The 16285-nt window shown below is 59.0% G+C and overlaps 3 protein-coding genes across 4 annotated transcripts; 2 read left to right on the forward strand and 1 right to left on the reverse strand.

Annotated features, from left to right (window-relative positions):
• The first annotated feature begins 3097 nt into the window (after positions 1–3097).
• On the forward strand, positions 3098–6448 carry INO80B (INO80 complex subunit B). The gene is made up of 5 exons (XM_063310098.1): positions 3098–3197; positions 3311–3497; positions 3821–3939; positions 4704–4879; positions 5436–6448. Exons 1-5 carry the CDS (start codon positions 3137–3139, stop codon positions 5898–5900), a joined length of 1008 nt encoding a protein of 335 aa, XP_063166168.1. The 5' UTR covers positions 3098–3136; the 3' UTR covers positions 5901–6448.
• Positions 6449–9834: 3386 nt separating this feature from the next.
• WBP1 (WW domain binding protein 1) lies at positions 9835–11794 on the forward strand. 2 transcript variants are annotated; one of them, XM_063309745.1, is made up of 4 exons: positions 9838–10030; positions 10114–10216; positions 10298–10459; positions 10548–11794. In XM_063309745.1, the coding sequence occupies exons 1-4, from the start codon at positions 9941–9943 to the stop codon at positions 11171–11173; spliced, it is 981 nt and encodes a 326-aa protein (XP_063165815.1). In that variant the 5' UTR covers positions 9838–9940; the 3' UTR covers positions 11174–11794. The 2 variants fall into 2 exon arrangements, with proteins under 2 accessions (XP_063165816.1, XP_063165815.1); XM_063309746.1 differs by lacking the exon at positions 10298–10459 and having other exon boundaries at positions 9835–10030.
• A 587-nt stretch (positions 11795–12381) lies between these two features.
• MOGS (mannosyl-oligosaccharide glucosidase) lies at positions 12382–16097 on the reverse strand. Its single transcript, XM_063309744.1, has 4 exons — positions 15752–16097; positions 14970–15190; positions 14350–14540; positions 12382–14267 (listed from the first exon to the last, which is right to left on the reverse strand). Exons 1-4 carry the CDS (start codon positions 16071–16073, stop codon positions 12548–12550), a joined length of 2454 nt encoding a protein of 817 aa, XP_063165814.1. The 5' UTR covers positions 16074–16097; the 3' UTR covers positions 12382–12547.
• Between the last annotated feature and the right edge of the window lie 188 nt (positions 16098–16285).

A 16285-nucleotide genomic window follows, 5' to 3' on the forward strand; every position in this document is an offset into this window, starting at 1 on the left:
GAGCATTCTTGCCTCAGCAGCGCCCAAGGAGAAGGTGGTGGTGGTTCTTTGCAACGTAGGGCCAGAATCTGCTACACATTGTCAAGCCCTACCACTGAGTGAATGGATGGATGAATGAGTGGCCTTTATTGCAGTCACTGACCAACAAAACATAACGTACAACATAAAAATACAAAAAGAATTTCTATAAAATGATAGAACATTCAAGTACGACAGTCATTCAACAGGCAGTCTTTCCTTATGAGGGATCATCTTTTATCTACCCTCAAGGACTGCTGGTGGGAGAATGTCAAAATGAGCAAGAGCGAAAACTCGGGAGAGCCAGCTTGAGATGCCCAGCTGCTTCTGGGGTAAGCCCTCGGTTACTAGCTCCCACACTTGCAAAAAGTCTGCTTTGATCTTGGTATCTAAAGTGGAAAATTCCACTTTAGCCAGACATTATGTGTCCTCACCCAGACGCTGGCATTTACCTTGGGCAGACCAGCCTCCAGGCAGTGCCTCATTAGCTGCCTTCTCAATAGGCTCAAGCAGAGATGTTGGACTTCCTGGCCCCAATTCCTTTTCATAAAGAAGTTGGGATAGAGGTTTGGCCATGAAAAGCTTGAGGGCAGCTGGACTATATTGTGCTCCTCTTGTATTGGAAATTGACAGAAGGGTGTACCGCTTCTTTGCACCTTCTGAGAAGTATATAAAAAGTGAGGTGTCTGATTCTCATTTGACAGGAAGAGCATCTCAATGTAGCTAAAACAAGCCACTGGTCAAAGTCCTGCCCACTGATAGTTCAGAGCGCCATAATCCTTCACTTGTATATGGTGATCGAAACAGAAAAGAGAACGAAACACCCTCTTTGGTGCTCTAGGAGACGGTGATAAAATCACTGTTGTTTGGTGGGTGGTGTTCTGCTTTTGTCAGATAATTGGTGATAGAATTTAAAAAAAAAAAGTAATAAGGAGGCAATAATGCAGCCTCTGACGCTTCTCCTAAGAGGGACAGGGTCAGAAAGATGCCGTGCTGCATTTTTTCATACGGTGTCTTCAGTCTGCTATTTTCATGCATTTGGTAAGTGCAATAAAGCAGTCATTGGTCAACTGATGTGTCTCTGAGCTTTTCTCATAATTTTTTTCTGGAGATGCTACCAAGGTCAGTACAGTAAATGCAGCATGTAGGGCAGATCTTGGTTTGCTATATATTGGTCTACTACATTGCTCATTAACAGTCCCTGCTCTGAACCAAGAATATCTTCTGTATCCTTCCAACCTGTAAGTTTCCAGTATACAGTAGATCCTCTGCACGTACTGTACTTACAATGCTTCATGAACTAATTGTGCAAAAAAAGGTGGTGCTCTCCTTCAAAACTGGCACTATTGTGGCCAAACCCATTTGGGGATTCTTGGTGGTTTGGTCCATACAAGCATTGAGGCTAGGATTGGCATCTGTCATTTCTAATTGTTTTTTTTATCAACTCTGCAGGAATCAAATTTATTCCTGGGTTTTAGCTGATTGATCAGATTAGCCAATTCTTAGCCCAAGACTTGGGGCCAGCATGAGAGAGGTCCAAAATTCTTCTCTAATGGGGAAGGCTTATCAGCTTCCTCTGGCTAGAGTTCAAAGAAGAATACCCACAGCTTTTGATGGAAATAGAGCCCAAGTGTGTAGGCTCCGAGCATCTGCAAGCAGGCACTGGTCCCCAAAGAGGAGAAGTGTCATTTGATTTCTCTGCTGCCATCAGCTGGTTCCACCAGCTCATAGAACATCTCTTTTGAAGCACTAGCCATTTAAAAGCCTTTGTATTTTAAGACTAGCTGGAAGGCCACCTGCAAGGGGGTTGCCTTGTAAGAATGAGAAACAGCGACCAGCTCTCTTTGGCTTAAGGCAATCCTGATCAAACCAGGAATTGTTACTGGGGCAACGCGGCTCATGTTTTTCTTTTCCTGAATTGTCTGGCAAGCTTGGAAGGCACAGAACCAGAGCCTCGTAATGTGCCAACATGTTCAGACCAGGTTGTTTGTCTATAATAACCTAATCAGAGTGAGGTGTTGTGAATTCACACCCTTCCTTGCTGATGTGCCCAGACACCTGATGTCTGGAGACGAGATTCCAGTTCCTTTTGTCCTGGGGAGGAAAGCTGCAGGAAACATTGTTAATGGCAGTCCTACAGCAGCAAAGAGGAAGGCTCCCCATCCCGTCTCATCCACATTTGGACTTGAGAAATGGGGTGGGGGTGGGAGTCCTGCAGCTGCTAACCAGAAAGCTGAGGAGGGAGCCAGGCTCCCAAGGCTTCACTGCCCGAGAATCCAAGGGCGGCTCTTTCTGGGACAGCAGCCGCTTAGAGCTGTGAAATCACAGGGAGGATGGAGATGCAAGGGAGTCCACCACTAGGTCTTTGGGGATTGGCGCTTTTTAACCACCTTGACGGGAGTCTGGATTTCTCCCAAAGTTTGCAAAAGTCTCCAGTCTTGCCCTGCCTCTCTCCCGTCCGCTCGTGGCACGGAAAGAGCCCGGCCTCCATTTCTGCCAGCGGCCCAGGGGATTCACTACCAAACCGGTGCTTCACCGCCGCTGGCGGAGGCTGCATTTGCGCGGGAGCGCTCGCTTTGGCCCGCAGTGGCCGCCACCTCGATCGGTGCTCCCCAACCTGGGCCACGGTAGGCTGCGTGGACCAACTCCCACGGTGGCTCTTGCGTTCTGGGAGTTGATATCCACGGGCTTAAAGCGGCCGAGGTCGGGGAGCGCCGGCCGAGTCTCCCTGCCCGCTTTGTCGCGCGCCGCGCAGAACGGCACATTCTCCTTCCGGCCTCGCCCCCGAAGACCGCAGCGGCGGCGGCAACCGTCCTCCTGCAGGCGGCCTTCAGCCTCTCCGGTACTTGGAGGCCAGAAGCCGAAACGGGGCGGCCTGGCCTGGCCACTCGAGAACAGGGCGCGCGTTACAAGAAGGAGAGGCGGCCTTCAACGCGCAGGAGCCGCGGGGGCGCCTGAGACTCCGCCGCCGTTGCGCTCCGGGCTTCCGCCCTGGCCTGGGAGGGGGGCGGCGTCCGCCAGGGAAGCTCTTCCGCTTCGCACCTCCTTCCGGCCGCCCACTTCCGGCCTGGAGGGGAAGTGCGTCACGGCGCTCCGGTAGCGGCGGCGGCGGCGGAGCATGAGCAAGGCGTGGCGCCGCGCGGAGGGCCTGGGCGGCAGGATGGAGGGCGCCCGGCGGGGTAAGCGGCGCCCGGCGGGGGGGCGGGGGGCGTTGGGCGCGCTCCGTGGCGGAGCACTGAGCGGCCCGTTTCTTCCCTCCCTCCCTCCCTCCGCTTCTCTTCGCGGCGCCCAGGCGAGGAGGAGGACTCGAGCGGGCACGGGGCCCACAAGAAGAAGCACAAGAAGCACAAGAAGAAGCACAAGAAGAGGCACCACCGGGAGGAGGCCGGCCTGCCCCCCGCCGACCCGGCGGCCGCGCTCCCCAAGCCGCAGCTGAAGCTCAAAATCAAGCTGGGCGGGCAGATCCTGGGCACGAAGAGGTACGGGCGCTCGGCTCCGCGAGGCAGGGACGGAGGCGCGGAGGGTCGGCCCGCCGCGCTGGGGGTGGCTTCCCAGCGGCCGGGCAAGGGGAAGGAAGCGCGGGCCCTCGCCTTTTTCCTGAGGGCTGAAGATTTATTTGTTTGTTTGTTTAATTGTCCCCGCATCGCTGTCAGGCGCCAGTGGGAGACGGGGTGATTCGGTGGCACCCCGGCCCCAGGGGCAGGCACCTATTCGCAGCCCAATGCTTCCCACCCCCCGGGGTTCGGCTAGCCTGGAGCTTCTCTCATGACTGGCTTTCACCGCCCTGCTCTTGTCCCTCCAGCGTCCCTACTTTTACAGTGATCCCCGAGAGGCCGCGGTCCCCCTCCCCACTGATGGTGGGAGATGACGAAGAGGAGCCCATGGAAGGCGTGCCCATTGAGCAGTACCGCGCGTGGCTCGGTGAGTGGTGCTGGCTCTGGAAATGCTCCTTGTGGCCTGGGGAAGAGTACAGGCCTTGGCCTTCTGGTCCCTCCTTCCCACCCCCCACCCACCCCGGCTTTGGGCTGCCCACTCAGAGAGGTGCTGGGAATAGGGGTTTTCTCAGCCTTCTCTGCCCGGGTCGCACAGGGCTGGGTGGTGAGCAACGATGAAGCCATACCGAAGACCTTCCCTCTGTGGTGGGCTGTGGTCCCTCTGTGTCAAAATCTGTCTTTAAGGCTGCCCTGGGATCCACCTGCCTCAGCTGGCAGAGAGGCTGCTTAGGCAAGCCAGCTCTTCCCATTTACTCTTGCCAGCAGTGAGATAACAAACTTCCAGGCCTAACCCCAGTCGGGTAACTATTTCCCTCTTTTGTCAGAGCAGGTGCCCAGTGCCTGCTAGACGCTTAATCCTCACAAACACGTAGCGTTTGCTTGCTGATAGCTGAAACAAAGCAACTCGGGGGGTGGAGGGGGAGAGAGAGGCCGAAGGGCCATAAAACTTGCCCAATGAAAGCAACCCCCTGGGGACTTGAGTTCTAGAGATGCTCAGGTTCACTGCAGCTGATAGAGGAAGGACCCGCTTGCCTCTCTTGAGTATATTTGGGGATATTTTCGTAATAAACTTCCTCAAAAGTTTGTTGTCATCCTGGCGCCTCCCTTAGTGTTCTTGTTCTTTGGAACCCGTCCTGCAAATTTGCATCCTGAAAGGAGAAGTTCCCGCTAACAGCAAACCCTCCCCTGCAGATGAAGACAGTAACCTGGAGCCTTCCCCCTTGCCGGAGCTTGACCCGGAAATGGGCTTCCCTGCACGGGAGGAAGAGGAGGAGCAGCGATGGCTGGATGCCCTGGAGCGGGGGGAGCTGGATGACAACGGGGAGCTGAAGAAAGAGGTGGACGAGTCCCTGCTCACCGCCCGGCAGGTGAGGGATGAGGGCCTGATGTCGGGAAGACCGCTGGGTGGCGGGTGGACCTTTCACCCATGGCAGCATCAGGGAGCCCAGCTAGGGGAAGGGAAGGGGCTGGGGGGTCCACAGCCACTCTACTCTGCTGCATGGCTCTTCTGCCTCCCGGGCTCCAGGCAGGTGGCTCTTCTCCAGCCAAGCCCACCTAAATGAGGTGGGAAGGCAGCCTCTTTCCTTTTGCACATGGACGGGGTCGTCTTCCTGTCCATATTGGATCTCTGCCCCCTGTCAGCCTCATGAACCGAGTTGCCAGTTCTGAGGGCGGGGGGGCATCAAATCTGGATTAGGCCTGCAGAGGCGAGGCTGTAGAGTACGCAGCTGAGGAGGACACCCACCGCCTCAAGGCTGCTTCAGGGGAGGGACCTTTGTGGTGATGGCACAGTTTCTCCAGCACCTCCCGGCTGCTGCTGCTGGTGCCTTGAGGCCCTCAGGCCTTCTCCTTTCCTCTGGATCTGTACGGGTGTCAATCGGCTGACCCCTCCCCTCCCCTCCCCTCCCCACTCTCTGCCCACAGAAAGCCCTACTGCACAAGCAACAGAGCCAGCCATTGCTGGAGCTACCAATGGGGTACAAAGCCAAGGCACTGACAGAGGAGATGCTGGTGAAGCGAGAAGAGCGGGCTCGTAAGCGGCGGCTCCAGGCTGCCAAAAAGGCCGAGGAGAACAAGAACCAGACCATCGAACGCCTCACCAAGACCAGCAAGGCCAAAGTGAAGACACTGCGGGAGCGCAAGGCCAAAGGCGCAGCCGTCCCCACGGTGTGCTACCGCAGTGCTGCCCACAGGATCACCATCTCCTTCCCTCCCGGGGCCGCCCTGCCCATCTCGCCTTCCCCCCCTGCAGTTGTGCCTCCGACCATCCCCTGTGGGGTTCTTGGCTGCACCAACCTCAGGCGGTACTCCTGTTCCCGCACTGGGGTCCCCCTTTGCAGCCTGGACTGTTACAAAAAGAACTTGCTCCTCCAGGAGATGCCAGCGTAGCCCCATCACCCTTTGGCGGAGGAGGATGGTGGTGCCTGGCAGGTGCCCAGGAGGGCCTCTGGTCTGGAAGAGGGGTGCCCGCGCTTTGGCTTGGCCAGCCCTGTTCCAAGGTGCCCATGGGCAGGGAGGCAGCGAGCGGAGGTACAGACATCCAAACCCCACTGAGGCTGAGCCTTTGATGGCCTTGGGACTTCTAGGGCAGCAGCTGGTTCAGCAACCAGCCTGTACCTTGCTGTGCACAGGCAGGAGCCCCTGGGGGCAGCTCGCCTTGCTGCAGCGACTTTGGGAATGTGCCAGAAGTTACAACAGGGAGGAGAGGACAGGGCCCTGGCATTTGCATGGGCTGGGGAAAAGGCAGCAGCAGTGGCAGGCATTTTAACTTGCCTTTTTGGAGGCTGCATCTTCCGAAGACAGACTGAAGTGGGAGCTGCCCTGTTCTTTCCTATTTGCACAGACTGCGGGAAAAGGTGACCAATGGCTTGTGGCTCTGCGCTAAGTCAGCAGCCTGCAGGAAAGTGATCTGTTGTCAACATTAAAGATACCCTGAACTAACTTGAGAAGCCCAAGATGGCCTCCTTGTTCCTTCCTCAGCTTTTCCTACCGACAGGGAGCTCTCCGAGGACAAACTAGGAGCGTTCAGGGGTGGCCTTGGCAAGCGGCTTAAGAGGAGCCGCTGGTGGCAGTGGCTGCAGGGGAGGCCGCGTTCCCCCCGCCCTCGTTATTGCCCGATCCCGTAGCCTAAGACCCCGTGACTGGTCTGAATCTCCGTGTGTCCCAGTGCTGGCTTCCCTCTTGTGGGTGGCCCTGGGTGAGGGGACCCTCAGCCGTTCGGATGCTGTTGACTCGTGTCCTCCTGGGTTGTCTGTGAAGACTCCAAAGAGTGGTTATGGGGAAGGAACCGTAGAGCCCTGCACACCCTGTGTATTGATTCTCTCCCCAAACTGTTGCCAAAGCTAGGGGAGCATGAGGTAATCCATTGGTTTGGTGTGAGGGATCATCGGGATGCTGACGGTGCCTGGTTATGCATTCCAGACCAAGGGGGAGATGCGCTGCCCAGATGGGGGAAAACAAGCTCAGACTTAAAACCACACAAGGTGGAAGGACTGTCAGTTGTGCCATCACAGACATTCTGTGTCTGTGATGGCACAACTTTGCCTCAACCCGGGGCCCACCTGGCCTTGTGGCTTCTGCTGGCGGAGTAATTAGATGCCCTGGCCAGGAAGGCCTTTGCCTGGCTTTGGCTGTGTGCTGATTGCAGCCATTCCTGGAATAGGAGCCCACGTCACCTGCAATGTTGCTGCTGTGATTTGCTCTTGAAGATGGCACTCAACCCCACCTGGAATCTTTGCTGCAGCAATGGGGACCTGCTTTGTCTTGCCCCACTACTGGCCTATTGCCAGCTGGTTTCCAAGGGCGATTCAAGGCACTGCTGATTCCCCATAATGCCCTGTGTGACTTGAGGCCTATTCTGGGTAGAAGCTGCCTGCTGAGCCGCCGCCGCCCCCCCCCCCATCATGAAGGTGGGCAGGAGGAGGAAAGGGGTGTGGAGCAGGCATTCTTCGGGGAGGGAATCTACCCCTTCCTGAACAGCAAGGTCTCAACATCTCTTGGAAATGCTGAGGGAAGAGGTCCCTCCTCCCATGAGTAAGCCTGGCCCACAGGGGAGAGGGACCTCTTCCCTCAGCATTTCCAAGAGATGTTGAGACCTTGCTGTTCAGGAAGAGGTAGGTTTTTTTTTTAAGGTAAGTCACAGGTGGTAAAGGACAAAGCTGCTTTGCTTGGATTGGCTTGCTGACAAATCCATCAGCTGTTTTCCAAAACACCTTCTAAGGTACCCCTGTCCATCTAGTATGCAGTCTGTTCATTGTTGAGGCCCTATTATGAGAGCAAGTACTCGTTATAAAGCAGGATTCAAGTGCAAACCCAGAATACCTAACTTGGAGTTTTAATTCTATATGCGACCAAAAGTATTGGTACCCCTCGACTTTTCCCCAACGAATCCCTATTTGCCCTGATGTAAGTTGACTGACACAGGACAATAGCATCCGCTTTCTTAATTCCGTAATTCATACAGCAGACACTACTTTTGATGTATGACAACATGTAAGGATGTTGTCATCAGTACAACAAATGAAAATGGCATGGACGTAATTACTGGTACCCCTTAGAAGTTAAAAGGCATTAATGGAATTTAGTGATTGGTTGAGCAGAGTATTTGCTTTAATTAGCATCATTGGTGTCTTTAATCTCGGTCAGCTTATTTGAATGGAAAAACTACTCAGGCATTTTGTGTGCAGCACCGTGAAGATGGACAAGAGAAAGAAAGGCAGAGAATTGTCTGAGGAGGAAAGGAAGAAGGTAGCCAAGCATGTTAAAGGCAAAGGCTACAAAGCCAACTCCAAAGAGCTTCATGTTCCTGTGACCAAAGGCGCTGCTATTATCAACAAGCTTAAGGTCCCCGAGACTACCCTGGATGTGGCCGCAAGCAGAAAACTGACAGATTGAACAGGAGGATAGTTTGGCTGAGTGCGAACTGAGGAAAACTTCAAGAGATGAAGTTTTGAGATGAAAGTGACCTCTGTGGTAGAAGACTCTGCTTCTGAAAGCCAGAATACAAAAAGGCCAGACTGGAGTTTGCTAAAATAATGTTGGCAAGCCACAGTCCTTCTAGGAGAATGTCCTTTGGGCGTATAAAACAAAAAAGCTCTGAAGAAACAGAGATGCCCCCCCCCCATAAAAGTGGGGGGCAAATTGGGATTCCTTGGGGGAGAGCATACTTTTGGACGCATCAGTACACGTTGATTAAATGCTTCAGGTCCTGACCAAGTGCCCGGAGGCTGCAAGGGGGCCTGGTCGGGGAGAAACCGGCTCCGGCCCAACCCAGGCAAGACAGGGCGGCTTTGGGCTTTTGGTCCTCTGGTGATGCTCCATCTCTGACTCTTGACGGGACAGCAATTTGGGGGTCCTCCCGGACTGCTGAAGGGGCAGGTGGCAGCCGTGGCTAGGAGGACCTGGGCCCAGATACGGCTTGTGTGCCAACTGCCCCGTTCCTGGGAGGGAGGCCTTGCCCAAGACCAGCCCCGGCCGGACTACGGCCCTGCACTGGACAGGCGACGGGCCTCGAACAGCCGCTGCGCGGGACGGGTGGCGAGGAGCCCTGCAAGGGAGAAAGTAAAAGCTGCAGGCGCGATCCAAGGGCCGATCCAAAGCCGCGCAGTGCACCGGGGCCGTCCCGAGGAGGGCGCTGCACCCCTGGCCCGCAAGACGCGCAAACCTCCCTTCCCAGGGCGCCGGGCCGAGGCAGCCCGGACGCGCCCTTCCCTCGTGGCCAGAGGGACGCCCTGGATGCCCGCAGAGAAGTCGACGGAGCCTTGGCTGAAAGGCCCGCAGCGCCTCCCGGGCCGGAGCAGCTGCCGCAGCGAGGTTCCCGACCCCTCGACCGTGAGCAGCCTCCAGGCAAGAAGCAATCCACCGCGCCGCGAGCCGGGGGCGGGGCCACAGAGGGCTGCTGCTGCGCGTGCGCGACGGCGGGCGGGCGGAAGGCCTTCGGAGGCGGCAGCGAGAGCGGCCCGCAAGGCTGTTGTCGGAAGTCTTGCCTTCTTCCCCCCGTCACGTGGCCGCCTTCGCACCCGTCCCTTCCTATTGGTCCGCCGGCGGGGGCCCCCTCGGTGCACGCGTCAATCCTCCTAGCTAAGGCCAGTCAGCGGCGTCGAAGGGCGGGGCCAGTTCTGACTGGCGCAGGGTGTCAGCCGTCCGCGGGGCGGGCCCTCCGGTCGCCTTTGTCTGCTGTTGTTAGGGGAGAACACGGCGCCTGATTGGGTCGCGGGCGCGGCGGCCGCGCAGCTGATTGGGGACGCGCCGCGCGGAAGAAGCCCATTGGCGGGCAGGGAGCGCCAGGGCGGGAGCCGCGTTGGGAGCCATGGCGGTGGCGGCGGTGGCGGCGGCCCGGGCGATAAGGGGAGTGGTGGCGCGGGTGGGCCGGCAGGCCGGGCTGGGAGCGGCGGCGGCGGCGCAGCGCCCGGGCCGACCGTAGGCGCGCCATGGAACCGCCGCGGTCGCGGCCGCCCCCGCCGGGCAGGGAGGCGCAGTCCGGGTGGGGCGCGGCCGCGCTGCTGGGCCGGGAGCGGCAGGTGAGGTGCGGGGCGGGGGCGCCGGGGGCGCCGGGGCCGGGTCCGCGCGGCGGGGCTGACGGCGCTGCTGTGCTCCCTGGCAGGCCCGCGAGCTGTGCCCCGGCGTGAGGAGCCAGCCGTACGTCTGCGAGACGGGCCACTGCTGCGGCGAGACCGGCTGCTGCATCTACTACTACGAGCTCTGGTGTAAGAGGCGGCGGCGCGGGCGGGGAGGGGGCGGGCTGGCTGCGTCTCCGCGCCCCGCTCATCCGCGGCTCCTCCCTACAGGGTTCTGGCTGCTCTGGACCGTCCTGATCCTGTTCAGCTGCTGCTGCGCGTACCGGCACCGCCGCGCCAAGCTGCGCCTGCAGCAGCAGCAGCGGCAGCGCGAGATCAACCTCATTGCCTACCACGGTGCCTGCAACTACCCCCCCTCCGCGGTGGATCTCAGTGAGTGGCTCTGCGCGCGCGGAGGGAGGTGCAGCCACCTGTTTCCTGCCCCCCACGCCCCGAGTCTGATGCCTGTCCTCCCTTGCAGGGATGTTGGCCTCCTTCAAGCTGCCAGCCTACGAGGAGGTGGCCCAGTGCCCCGCCACTCCCCCGCCCCCCTACAGCGCCGTCCTCCTGGGGGGCGCCGTCGGCCGCCTTGGCTCCAGCACGTTGACCCTCACGGGCAGCTCTGAACACTCCACCAGCTGCTCCTGCGAGTCCAGCTGCCTGACCTCTCCCAGCAGCACCTCCCTGTCGGCCACCGAGGTCAGCAGCCCCAGCGAAGGGGAGGCCGAGGGGGATGAGGTTTGCAGCAGCCACGCAGGGGGCAGCTGGGAGCCGGATGCCCCATCAGATGCCCCCCTGGCAGCCTCCCACAAGCACGCACTCTTCTCCTCCAACGTGGAGCTTTTTGAAAGTGACCTGCGGCGCCTCTCCGATGGTGAGGAGGGGCCAGATGCTGGGGAGGAAAGCGGCCACCTGCGGCACCGGCGCCTGACTGGGGACTCAGGGATCGAGGTGGGCCGAGGCCAAGACGACGAGGACGCTGCAGGCGTGGACAGCGAAGAGGAGGCCGCTCACCTGCTTGGCAAAGGGGCTGCCTGCAGTCAGCACAGGGAGTGCTCCGAGGGGGGGGCAGAAGAACTGGCTCCCTCACCAACGTTGCCTGTCTGAAGCAGGGCTGTTGTGCTCTGCTGACCTGGCACCACCTCCGGGACTGAGTGCTGCCGCCTCCCTCGTGGCCGGGGAGCAAGGCGGGCGGCTTCTGCCTGCTGTTCACTGGAGAATTACCGCCTTACCCTCACGAGCTCTCACACTCCGCCTCTTATCTGCCTGAGCCATGCAGCCATCTCCTTGGTCCTCCCTGCTGCCCTGCCACCAACACTCCGGTCCCTGCTTAGTGCTGGCTCAGGAGCCTCCTGGGGACAGGATCCCAGAGCCCACATGGTAGCCGTTGGGGCAGAGTTGAGCTACTTGCTGGATTGTAACTATAGTAACAGCTCTATGTACGCGCAGTTCCTGCTGTGCTCCAGCTTTGATGTAAGGTGTGGGGGGGGGGCTGAGGACTTAGTCCCTCCCCATTTCTACTTTGCAGCGGGGTTTGCTGGTTGCATGAAGAGATGGCTGTTGCTGACCCCTGCTCCATGATCCATCCAGACTGGCCTGGGAGCGGGGAGCTGGCCTTCTCCCTTCAAGCTGCTAGAAGCAGCTTTGTCTGTCTGCATCATACCAGTGCCTGGTAGTCTTTAGTGTGGGCAGCAGTACGTGCTTCTTATTAAATGTGGAAAATCCTGACTTGGAAGCCTTGTCTATTATGTGGCACTGAGTAGGGACTGGCTGTTCTGCATGTTGGAATGGGAGCACTGTAATGTCAAGCCTTTTCTGGGGGTCTTTGGGAGGTCTCAAGTGCCAGGGTTGTTCATCAAATGAAGCTGCTCTAAACTCGGCCTGGAACAGGTTCCCTTCGTGTGCCAGATGAAGCAGGCCATCTTGTCATGCATTGTAAACCAGCCATTAAGTTTGATTCAATGCATTGATTGGTACAAGCTTACGCCTCACCCAGATTAAATTTTTTTTTTAGTGTGTGGAATCAACAAACTTTCTATACAGTGGGGTCAGTTTAAACGTTTCCTTCTCTATGGTTGCAGCCCTCTCGCAAGCCTTCCCTTCCCAGCTCTTGCTGAATCACTGCAGAACGTGAAGTGCTGGCTGTTGTGTGGATCAGTGAGCTGTAATTTATGGGCTTCAGGGAACTCTGCAACAGCTTCTGCTCTTAAGCTGTTTTTTTCCTTTTATCACATGTGGAGCTGCCTTGCCACCACCAACCACGTCAAACCATTAAAGAGCTGCTGCTGCCTGTGCTTCCAAAGGAGGCACCCAAGAACGTTATACTGCACAGCTTTATTTCAGTGTGAAATTGGAAGCCAACCCCTGAAGCAGGTCAGCAGCAGACGCCAGACCCTGCACCCCTTTGCCCAAGTCCTGCATCTGCCACTCCAGCTGAGCCACCCCGGGAGAATGGGGCAACCATTCCGGCCAGCCTGCTCATCAGTACTCTTCTGCCATCATGAGCAGAACAAGAGCTGACCAGCCTGTGAAGGGATAACACCCCTGCCCCTGTCCTGTCCTGTCATTGTACTGCTCCCAAACGTAGCCAGAGTCCAGGTACTGCTGGAGGACGTTGCCGATGACATTGGTGCGCAGCTCATGGTATAGTCTGGCAGCCGCCTCCTGGTAGGGCCCCTTCAGCTGGCTATAGTGATGCAAGGCCTGCACCGCAAGGTAGTTGATGTTGATCCAGATGGCCCCCCTCCAGTACGGGGGGTCATGCTCTGTGTTGCGCTTGAGGTAGAAAGGGCTACTGCGTGACAGTGAACGCAAGCCAAAAGGTGTCCACAGCTTCTGCTCGTTCTTCATGTCCACCAGGAGGCTGCCCAGATGTGGGGAATCGGGGTTCAGGAGCTGCAGCAGCAGGGGGAAAAGGCTGACGTAGCCAAGGGCCCCTCCCACAAACTGCAGCCTGGGTGGTTTGCGTACCACCCGCACCAGTCTTGGGATGGGTGGGGGCTGGCCAGGAGGAGAGGGCTGAAGACGCTCACGCTCCAGGGCCACGGCCTGGGTATGGTTGCCATAGTCAGCAAAAGTGCCCAGCGCCTCTGCCCAGTGGTGCCGCTCAAGCAGCTCATTGTCCGCCAGCCCCTCGGCCATGCGTGCATAGTCACTTGCTGGCTCTCCCACCTGCGTTGCCACCTCGGCCATGACAGCTGACGCTACTGCCATCCAACAGCGCAAATCTAGGTGGCGTTCGTCCAGAGAGGGGTGGGAGGCCCTAGGATAGTCATCTAGCCCAGAGGTCAGGGTTTTGGGATTAAGAAAAAGCTGAGTGTCCTGGTCCCGGCCACGCCATCGGAATGTGTAGGGCAAGGGCCCCGCCTGTGTATGATTGTACCAGCTGTACCAGCTCTGCAGGCGAGGATAGAGGCGCTGGAGGTAACCCCGTTCCACCACTCCCTGCTTGAGCAGTTGCTGCAGCACCAAGAAGAAAGTGGGAGGGTTGCCCGCCTGGCTGTGCTGCACCACAAACTCCGGGGGCACCTTTGCCAGGGCTTCGTCGCCCAGGATCTGCTCACGTGGGATCCAGCCCTCGGTGTTCATGAGATCAAACCAGTGAGCCAGCACCTCCTGGCTAAGCGCTGGGTCCCAGCGGGCCAACAGGAGCTGGTGGAAGCCTTCATCCCACAGGAAGCCCCGGGGAAAGAAGGAGCGGGAGGGCACTGCCGTGAAGAGAGACCCCGCGGGGTAAGGCTGAGGGGCCTCCGTGTGCGGGGACTGCACCAGCGAGTGCCCATGGAAGTAGCCCATCCCGCCCAGCATGTTGCTGAGGAGGGCCCGTGCGAAGTACTGCTCTGGCGGAGAGAAGCCCTTGCTGGCAAGCCCAAAGGTCTCCTCAAAGCGCAGCTCAAAGGCGGCCATGTACCTGTCCAGCTCTCGCGTCAGCACCTCTGCCAGGAGCCGTTCTGGGCGGTTGACCACGCTGCCTGATTCAAAAGCCACTTCCACGCGGCAGGGCACGGGCACCGTCACCTGATGAACCAGGAGCTGGCTGCGTAGCTCTCTGTCCCCTGCTGGGCTGTGGGACACATCCACGCCAAAGTAGCGGCGCTTGGGGAGCCCCGGCGGAGCATAGGAGAACCGCGGAGTGAGGCTTGCTTTCACCACGTCGGTCAGGCGATGCAGCCCTTCTGCCTTCGCCTGCAGGTAATTATACCTAGCGGGAGAGAGGATGGAGTAGGAAATAGCCGTGAGAGACCTTGGGTGCCCCTCGCTTCCTGAGCCACAATATTCTGTACCTGGCATAAAGGGGTGTGCCGGCCTCAGTGGTAGGCTGCTGAAAGGTGACGGTAAAGTTCCCCAGTTCCTCCGTCTGTCCTCTTAGCGACACCAGCCGAGTCTTCTCCTCTATCACAGGCTGCAGCGTTCCCTGCCCGTCGGTGGCCACGTAGAAAAGGAGGGAGATGAAAAGGGGCTTGGGGCTAGTCCTCTAAATGCACAAGAACAACACGTGAAAATTATTAGAGAAGCAAAGCAAAGAAGATTTTCATTTCTTGCTCCCCGGCAGCTGCTGCTTAGTTGGACCCTTGGGAAAAAACCAGGGCATATATTTGTTCCCTTAGGTAAGGCCTGGAAAATGTCAGAGACAGAAAACATTTGCCATAAACTGGGGAAATTAAAAGCGAAGTCTGTCTACTTGGGACATGGTGAAACCCCTTCTACCAAGACGAGGCTGCAAGTAGAACCCCCAAACCAGGACCTGGTAGGGCAGCTAAGCGCAGCCGCATTGCTTGGTCAAGCAGCCCTGGCAAGCAGCTGCAACACCAGGCACATCACCCTAGTTCCAGAAGTAAGAAAGGTGAAACATTTTGCTAAGAAAATCCACACAAGCAAAACAGCTCTCTTTCTCTCCACTCACTTCTGGACGAACTGTAACTCTCCAGCTCCAGTCTCCGCCATGCTGGCCGCCAGGACACTTCACAAACTCCGTCTGAAGGCTGAAACCGAGGTCTTTGATCTCCTGCACCCCAAAATGGATGCCGTCATGAAGTAGCCAGCCGTAGCGAGGGAGGCCATCACTCTGTTCACAAGTGTGGCGCAACCGGATATCCCCCTCCAGCTGGTGCATCCACATCAAGCCTGCCAAACAAACAAAGCGCTGACATACGGCAGCAGCAATCTTGCCAAGGGCTAGTGTGCGGCAACACGAAGCCTGCCTGGGGCAAAGTGGTAAACCTTGGCTTTCTGAGCAGCCCCCAATTCAGGAGCTGGCAGACGGCTCTCCGACACGGATTAGACTATTTCCTTTTCCTGCAGAGGGGAACGGGCCCCCTCCCCACGCAGGGCCACGGGCTGAAGGGGTTCCAGTTCTAGCCTTTTCTTCCCGGTCAGAGCCGGCGATTCCCGCGGGCCTCGGTGCGCCTGATCTCCGCTCCTCTCAGGGTTCTCTCCGGCCCGGGAGCAGCCAGCTCCTGCCTCGCCCACCTCATCCCCGGGGCACGGAGGTGCTGCGGCCTGCGCGACCCCTTCCTTCCTCAGCCAACCCGCAACCCGCCCGGAGGCAGCAAGGCTGCGGCCTCCCCCCGCCCCCCCCGCTCACAAGCGACGGGCCCGGAAGCCGCTGCGGCTCCACGAGCGACGGCCCTCCCTTCAGGCCCCGGGCCCCCTCCAGAAGAGAGGCCCCGGGCGGCCCAGGCTCACCTGCGACCGGCGAGCGTGGGCTGCGCGTCTTCATGCCGAAATAGACGTGGGGCCGGTAGGAGCCCCAGAAGCGGGCGGGCGCGGCGTCGGGCCCGGTGCTGCCGGGCAGCAGGGCGCGGGGCGCGGCGTGCGGGGCGACCAGGCTTGCGGCGGGCCCCCAACGGGCGTAGAGGCCGCAGGCCAAGGCGGCGCAGCCCAGCGCCAGCAGCGCCAGCCCCGCGCCCGCGTGCCCGCGCGCCCGCCGGCCGGCCGCGCGCGGGACCCTCTCCTGCGGCCGCGCGCCCTCGGTGCCCCCCCGCCGCCGCCGCCGCTCCCGTGCCATCGGTGCCCCGCGGTCTCCGGCGGCGGCGCCTCGCGACTGACGTGTCCCTGCGCCTCTCCCGGCAGGCACCGCGCCTTCCCGCCCCGGGGCACGCTGGGAAGGCGAGTTCCCACCGCTCCGGCGCGGCCTCGCTCCCCCAGCATCCGGGGCCAGGCTTGAGGGGCGCAGCGGCAGCGGGACGGGCTCCGGCGCCCTCGCGCCAGCAGGACCAG

The sequence above is a fragment of the Candoia aspera genome, chromosome 8 (genome assembly GCF_035149785.1).
Source record: "Candoia aspera isolate rCanAsp1 chromosome 8, rCanAsp1.hap2, whole genome shotgun sequence".
Lineage (NCBI taxonomy): Eukaryota > Metazoa > Chordata > Lepidosauria > Squamata > Boidae > Candoia > Candoia aspera.